The sequence below is a fragment of the Plectropomus leopardus genome, chromosome 11 (assembly GCF_026936395.1).
Source record: "Plectropomus leopardus strain MGB_pleo_1.0 chromosome 11, ASM2693639v1, whole genome shotgun sequence".
NCBI lineage: Eukaryota > Metazoa > Chordata > Actinopteri > Perciformes > Serranidae > Plectropomus > Plectropomus leopardus.
The window spans coordinates 10907291-10915308 of record NC_142186.1 but is presented as its reverse complement, the minus strand read 5'-3'; the positions used below and the strand labels follow the sequence as shown (position 1 = coordinate 10915308).

The 8018-nt window shown below is 37.0% G+C and overlaps 1 protein-coding gene across 2 annotated transcripts; it reads left to right on the top strand.

Moving 5' to 3' along the window:
• Positions 1–675: 675 nt before the first annotated feature.
• LOC121940500 (uncharacterized) lies at positions 676–7728 on the top strand. 2 transcript variants are annotated; one of them, XM_088084006.1, is made up of 6 exons: positions 676–929; positions 1654–1780; positions 2964–3181; positions 6120–6267; positions 6503–6625; positions 6709–7728. In XM_088084006.1, the coding sequence occupies exons 2-6, from the start codon at positions 1681–1683 to the stop codon at positions 6756–6758; spliced, it is 639 nt and encodes a 212-aa protein (XP_087940132.1). In that variant the 5' UTR covers positions 676–929; positions 1654–1680; the 3' UTR covers positions 6759–7728. The 2 variants fall into 2 exon arrangements, with proteins under 2 accessions (XP_087940132.1, XP_087940131.1); XM_088084005.1 differs by having other exon boundaries at positions 1636–1780.
• Positions 7729–8018: the final 290 nt, after the last annotated feature.

Genomic DNA, 8018 nt, shown 5'->3' with positions numbered 1-8018 from the left:
CACACACATATACATATGTATGTATGTATATGTATATATTTGAAGGCACTTGACATAGAATAGAATAGAACAAAATAAAATAACAACAATAATAATAATAATAATAATAAAGTGTTTACAGTATGTACAGAGTGATCATGTGTTATGTATGTAAGGTATGTGATTTGGTGTCTTGGGCAGAGCCAAAATGTAACTCTTTCTTTCAGGTGAGTATCCATTGTCTCAGTGTCTAATAATAAACAGCACACTATTACTTATTATTATCTTAATTGGCACAGAGCATTCAAACAAGAACAAAAGCAAGTAGGTGATGGAAAGTGATGCCATTTCTGCTGTGATGGCAGCAGGTCCACCTGCTTGTCCTTCAGACAGAAGAAACTTATTTGAAAGTAAAATTGTGTTACCCAAATATTTCAAGCTCTTGCTCTAAAAGATGGAAAAGTAAGTGTACGTGTGTGTGTGTGTGTGTGTGTGTGTGTGTGTGTGTGTGTGTGACAGAAAGAGAAAAAAAGAAAAGCTTAAAAGGCCTGCATTATTAGCACTACTCCCAGCAGCTATTATAGGCAAAGGCCGACCTGCTCAACCTGTTTGTTTGTTATTCGCAGGAAACCATCTTGTAAATTCTCGGAACATGTCCAAGTTTCTTCAGGTGCCTTGTTGTTCTCAACAGTCCACCTGGTTAGAGTGGGAGGATGGAGTGACACGGAAAGAGGTGTAGAGAGAGACAGCACTGTGTGGAGACACTTACAAGTCTGTTTTCTGAGACGCTGGCAGTAAATATAGGCCTATGTGAGACTTTTTAGTTTAGAGAAGTCTTCTTCTGGGAAGTTAATTTTATCAATACGTATGAATAATTTTAAAGGAGCTGTGTCATATTCTTGAAATAAGGAAGCTGCCTGCAGACCACGAAATTTCCAGTTCACTTTCCGGTCAGTGTCAATAATCTTCCAGTAATTTGTTTTTTGTTGTTGCTATTTTAACTTTATTTCTCACATTTACACAAGCCTTCAGATTTGGGGACAAAACAGTCATGATTTTTTGTCAATCCATACTTATTGGTTTCCTCATGCAGTTTTTTTACATCATAATTCTATCAGCCCAAGAGCTCATTGAACAAATGACAGCTCGATATAAAATGGTTAGTTTGACACATTAAATTCAATATTTTTGGTTTGTCTATATCTATTAAAGTCAACATTAGTTAGTCATAGTTATTAAGGCTGATACACTGAATCAGAAGAGGTTTCTAAAAGTGAAGTTTTTTTTGTAATTACTTAGTAAATACTAAAGCAGATTATATCATGGCTTATGTGCTCCTCAGGCTAAGTTGTATTGATGGTGTGAAATAAAAACTTTGAAAATATTCCTAGGTGACAGTACTTCTTCCTAAAATCAAATTGATGGGTCCCACTGGCATGTTTTTCATTTACAGTAATGACACATTGTATCTTTCTGAAAACATCATTTTTAAATAACCATTGGACTGGTAATGTGCCCTCAGGTAATAGTCGTCGGCATTAACCCTCCACATTCCTTTACATCACATTTAACCTGAAGGAAAACACGACTACTACTATTATATGCATTGAGTTCCTTTATTATTGAATGAAAATAAAAGTTGCACCATTCAAACAGCTGCAGATGAATTTATAGGATAAGAGAGACTGAGTGAAGAAAACAATGGAAAAGAGGGGGAAAGGCAAGATGAGGAAGCAGAGAAAGGCTCCTCCTATCTGCTTGCTGCTGCTGGCTCTGCTTCAAATCACCGCACCCTCCTCAGGTAACCACATCCAGAGTTTCAGAGTGAAAGACTGAATAAAGTCATGTTTAAAGTTTTCAGCTCTTACTAGCATTAAAATCAACACATGTGTAACTGAAAATATCCACAGACCTAACCATGACCCTCGTTTATGTTTTTGTAGTCTGAGAGAAAAGATCTTTAGTAGGATTTTTGTATCATAAAGCTCTCCCCCCTCTAAGAAAATCTTCCGGGGAAACAGATGTTTCCTGTCATTAGAATATTCAAATGTTGATATTTTGTGTGAAGCCCCTTTCTGAAACTGATGGGTATAACTAACTTCTGACTAATTTTTAGATATACGACTATAGTCGCTTTTGATGTGCTTTGTAGACAGTCTTTTTTTTTCTTCCTTTGTGACTATGCTTTTGCTATTATGTTATTGCTGTGTATAATTTGGGTGCAGGGTATATTTTAATTTTGCAATTAGAGGATACAGCACGTTTGTCCCTTTTTGTTTTGTCTTATTCAATGCGTTATGTTGTTCTCAGAAAATAGAACAGCAATGCCTTTTGAATATGGTGATAAGCTGTGATATTTTTTGTAACCTTCTGCTCTTGAAAAATATGAATAAAAAAATGATGATGAGTGGAAAAAAAAAGAATATTTACATGTTTATCAGGGCAGTGAGGAGACTTTGTTTAAGGTTTCAGCAGCTTTCACTTCCTGTAAATAACACACAGCATGGATGGGTGGATATTCAGAGCAACAATTCAACTTGATAACTATTTAAGTGATGATGATGTGCAGTGTGCTGATTTCATGTTGTGTGATCTGTTTGGCTACTGTTGCACTGTTCATTTCTTTTAGAGTTTGGTTCCTTAACTGGTTTCCTACATTTCTGATAATGCATGCTTATGTAGTGTGGCAAAATAATCTATAATAGTTCAAACAAACTGTAGCTCAATGCATCCTGATCAGGTTTTGGAAATTTGAACACATAAAGACTGCTTTAGGCTAGTAGATAGTAGTAGTAGATTTTACACTTTACACAAGAAATGTGCCGTTAATTATCTCTAAATATATTATACATTGTCATAATTATTAGTCATTATATCCAATTAACTTAACTTTTCCATCTCTCTCTCTCTCTCTCACACACACACACACACACACACACGTGCGCGCGCGCACACACACACACACATTGTCATAACTGTTCTAGCTCAAAACACCACTACCACCACCAGCACTTCAGCACCAAACCCTTCAGCTGTCAGTTACCGCACGCGGCCACGTGACATCACAGTGGCTGTGGGAGAACCTGCAGTGTTTCAGTGTGGAGTGCCCAAAGCTTCTCCAAATGTCACATTCACCTTCTATGGGAGCCACAGAAACTACAGCCTCAGATGTCCCTCGGGCCACGTGGAAGATATTCCCCAGGTGAGGTGGTCACCCTTATGTAGTCAGCCCCTTCTCCACATCACGAAATTACCACTCTGCTACTGGAAAAAAAGAAAGCTGTGGCTTGTTTTTGTTTCTCTAAACCAATCACAGTTGCCCTGGGTGCCACTGAGCCCAGGATGTGTTGATAGTGTGGGCAGGGAACACAAACAGTGACAGGGCTAACCGTTATCATGACACGGCTAGTGTTACCTAGTGCACTAGAATAAACAGAGTACTGACAAGGGAAGTTCAAAATGCTCCGGTGTCACGTGATACATGGAGGCTTCGAATAGCTCCCAGAAGTGTCTGGCAGACCATTTAAATCCATGATTGGAATACATTATATGGAGAGACAAAACTCAGATTTTCGCTAAATAGCAGTCAATAACTGCATTGATTTACATATACACATATACAGGAAGCGCACCTTATATAGTTTCATTATTATATTGTTTTTCAAAGTAAAACATGCTTAGATTTGAAGATTAATGTAGACTGATTAATGACACACTCGGGAGATTCGCACATTTCAGCAGCTCAAGAGTCAGAGGCAACAGAAAAAAAGTGACTGAGTGCTAAATAAGGGTTAAATATGATTAAAGTAGAAAAAATAAAATATATTGTAAAATATAAAATATCTAAACTATATATATATATATATATATATATATATATATATATATATATATATATATATACATATATATATAGTAAGTTAGTTAGTTATAAGTTAGTTAGTTGTGTTAAGTTTGCACTTCTCATAGTGAATTACTCACTTGGAGCTAGCTTCTGCTGTGCTAACCTCAGCATTTGTCTATAGTGTTTCATATGAAAGGCCCACAAATATTGATCCTTTTTTAATAATTTATCAGACTTTGATCCTTTGTCAGCCTGCCCATCCTTGTGTCTAAGCTTTTTCCTTTGTTTAAAAAGGTCTAGGGTACTTCATTGTTCTAGTGTCGTCACACTACTGTTAATATAAGAGAGTGATTTTAATACAAAGTGTAAACCACTGCATGAAAAAGCATGAATTAGTCAGATCTGTGCTCCAGAGGAGAGCCTTCATTAGGCTGAGTAATATTACCCTCTACTGGATTTATACATTAAACTATGGCCTTCTGTGTTTTTAAAACCCGCTTCATATAACATAATAAAAAATAAAATAATACAGTAGTGTAACAATGTCAGCGTTTAGAATAATTCCCCATTAAGCCTAGTGTGTTTCATTTTTCTAAATGGCTTATCCTGTGATCTCATTCAGGTCTTTCAGCCTACCTCCCTTTGCCATCAATGAAAAAGCCACTGAGCTGAAACATAATAAAGACAAATGGAGTCAACAGAATCACAAAGCTAAAAACACTCATCCTTAAATTACGTTTCTGTTTACAGTAATGTTTTTACAATATTTATTAGTCTCAAATATGCACTCTTAATCCATATCAATACTAATATATCACAAAATACCACTCTGCTATCAAGCACCACGTTATCTTACCAAAGCTGACATGTAACTCACACTGACCTGTAAAATAAGCCTTTTCTCCCCTTTAACTCCCCAATCTTAGATGAAATTATTTAAGAGCAGGACATTTTAAATCAACAGGCTGTTAGCAGCTAACGAAATGTGCTCAGTATATACAGTACAGTATATTAACGTTAGCTTACTCCGTTACATGTGTAAATCTGCTAATTTAGCGGCAGATAATCCAATATCATGCTTTAAAGCACATGTTAATTTAGTTAAGATATGCTGATAATATGAAAAACGAGGCTTTAGTCCATCAAAAATGGTCTTCCTGCTGTAACTCCATTGCGTTGCTAGCAATTAATGTTACTTCCGGGAACTATTGAGGCTCTCCATGATTGCTATCTTTGAAAAAAAAAAAAAGGTCATTGGAGCAAACGGAGATAACACGACTCTATCTTAAAGGGCTCTGGTGTTACCTAATGGTTATTAATGGCTTTAATGAGTCAAGCCATTTCGATATTGGCTTTGTGTGAGCTGCTGTGTGAGCTCATGCTAACAAGGTAGACTCTCCAGAGGGAGAACTGCAGTAACAGAGAGTTTGCCGATTCCCCACCCTGCGCTAAAATAACTGTAATGAGACATTTCAAAGAATGCCGCTAATCAGCTCCTACTGGCCATTTCAGAAAACAGATCAACAACAGGGCTTTTCCGAGATCTATTCACAAATTATTTTATTCACTGAAAATCTCTTGAACAATTCACTGAAAGAACAAAGCAGGCATGCCTTATTGCCCAATATTTTTATCTAAATCTTTATTAAATGTTGCCATTATCAGTGTGTAAGTTGTTAGCTCCAAGGGTGTTGTTTCTTATAGTGAAGGGGATTTTTTTAAAAAAAGGGTAACATAATAGCTCCAGTCTGCATGCAATGAGTCAGACTAGACAAAGGCTGACTTGTGTTTTTCGCCCATGTGCTCTCACTGTTCCTCTTAGCTTGGTTTTTGCTCTTCAGTCAGTTCTTTTCTTTTTCTCATGGTTGATCCTGCCCAAGTATCAGCCATGACCACACAATATAATGTCAAAAACAACATTTTATAGAGAAAATCTCCTCCTGCTTCAATTTAACTGTCTACTTCTCACTGTGAAACTGTGCCAGAGAAAATGTAAACACTGGCTCTTCTGACTTGCATCCCATGAATCGTGTTGTCAGAGTCCACAGGGAATCAATCGGGGGGACAGTTATTAAGAATAACTATGACAAAAAAGTCGCTGCACTGTCTTAATGCTCATGCAGGTCATATGGAGGCAAACTCACTGCAGCTTCTGTAAGAGTCTAATTTCTCAAGAAGGGCTACAGCACTCCTCAGCTCCCATTGTGTTTTTTTATTTTTTTCAGTATCTTTATTATTTTTTCCCTGTCCCCTCATCTGAACTCCTCTCTTTTCCGTTCCTTGTCTCTTTCATCAGGCTCTCTATGGAAGTTGTATAACGAAGAAAGGAGAGTCATTGGCTGTGTGGACCATCAAGGGAACTTCCTTCTCTGACAACGGCACAAGAGTCATTTGTCAGCAGTCAAACAATCCGAATGCACCTGCTGCTGTCCTGCATGTTTACGGTGAAGACTCTTCTGTCTATATATTTCTCCGCATGTTTTTCACAGCAAAAATACACATCTAAATAATTTTTATTATTCTCATTGATTCACTTGGCTAGGACCCAGAAGTGGTCTTTAAGAGGTTGTTGACTGACTTAAATTTGGAACAACCCAGTATTTCTATTTAGTCATTTTTGACTAAAATGTCTGTGGTAAATTCTCCTTTCTCACTCCATCTTGGTATCTTTGCTCCTAGATAACGGCACCAGCTACGCCACTCTCATCGGCTGTGCCATTGGGGGCTTCTTCGGCATCCTGTTGGTGTTTGGTTTATTGTATGCCATGCTGCAGAGATCTGAGACCCTCCAGAAGTGCTTCAGTAAGTGCAATCAATTCACAGGTGGATGCATTGACTCTAGATTCCGAATTGATTAGTGACGTGTGACGTCTTTTTGCTTTTAGGAGGAAAGGACACGGAAGACGATATGACCACGATAGTAACAAAGGAATAAACGGAGACAGAAAGCTGAGGAGGAGTGTTTTGCTGCTTTTTGTTACTTTATACCTTCTAAACAACATTGAATGGAGAAGGAAATGATCTTCCTCTTTTTAAATCATTGGATTCAGGTCTGGAAATTATTACTGTTGAAGTCAGATCCAGTCTAACCTCTGATATCTTCACTTCCTTATTCTGCTTACAATAACCTGACCTTGCACTTTCTACAATAATAATGCGCAATTGCTTCCCTTGCACAGTCATACTTCAATGTGTAATGCCTTTAAGGTACACACCTTATAAACACATTGTTTTTATGCTCTCTGATGTGGATACATCAATTAACGTGTGTAGGAATCCAGGAATCAGTGGTTAAACAAAATGTAATATTTACAGTCAAATTTTTGACACTCAGCCTGAACCCAAAATTTAAAATATGAATTCTAAAACATTTAATCAATAGATCAAACATTTGATAGTTTTTTTTCCACATGTAATGAAAAAATTACAAAGGCTTTCCTGCCCAGTGAGCTACTGACCACAGCAGGAAGTGGTCACAGAGATGTTGTGGAAGTGCTGAGTAAAGTGATCGCCTGCAGACAGGCGCCAGTCAGATGAGGAATAGAAGAGTATCTGCTCTTTGTGCTGATACATACGTTTTACAATTGTATTCAGACAAACCATCGAAACTGTGCTTGTAATACCAGGTTAGTCAGCTACACTTTCACAGTTTGTCCACTTGATGGAAGCACTCACTCCACAGATAACAAGCCAGCTACTATAGAGATTTAACTGATTGTAAATACCTAACACTTAAAACACCATTTCTGTTTCCATCAGAGCATGTTGCACTTGTTTGTGAAATTATTCAATTAAAACTCTAATGAAAATATAATGTTTTCCCTATTTGGGAATTAGTCAGCGAAGTTAGATGTGATACTAAGAGTTGTTAAATATTTGCATTCTGAAGTAAATTGTCCTGATAATTTTGTTGGTACACAGTCATTGTCTTTGCATAAAAGTCCAGCAACTTGTAGCTCTTTAGCTACCAAAGATAAACTCAGGGACGTATTTGCTAATATGCTGATATTTTTTTGTATGTATGTCAAAAATAATTTATTTTATGTAATTATTTCTTCTTTTTTTCTAACACTTTAAGCACTACAAATCAAGTGCTATTTAGTTCTTTTATATTAGAGAGAAGGAAGAGATCTCTACAGCTGATATCGCCAACAGTCAGCAGCTCCCACTGAAAAATATGTATTTTTTAGTTGAG

What these genes read in the sequence shown, in the direction of transcription:
- LOC121940500 (XM_088084006.1), top strand. Translation starts at nt 1,681, where the DNA reads ATGGAAAAGAGGGGGAAAGGCAAGATGAGGAAGCAGAGAAAGGCTCCT. An exon ending in ACGTGGAAGATATTCCCCAG is followed by an intron (nt 3,182 to 6,119) that starts GTGAGGTGGTCA and finishes CTCTTTCATCAG; the next exon opens with GCTCTCTATGGAAGTTGTAT. An exon ending in TGCTGTCCTGCATGTTTACG is followed by an intron (nt 6,268 to 6,502) that starts GTGAAGACTCTT and finishes CTTTGCTCCTAG; the next exon opens with ATAACGGCACCAGCTACGCC.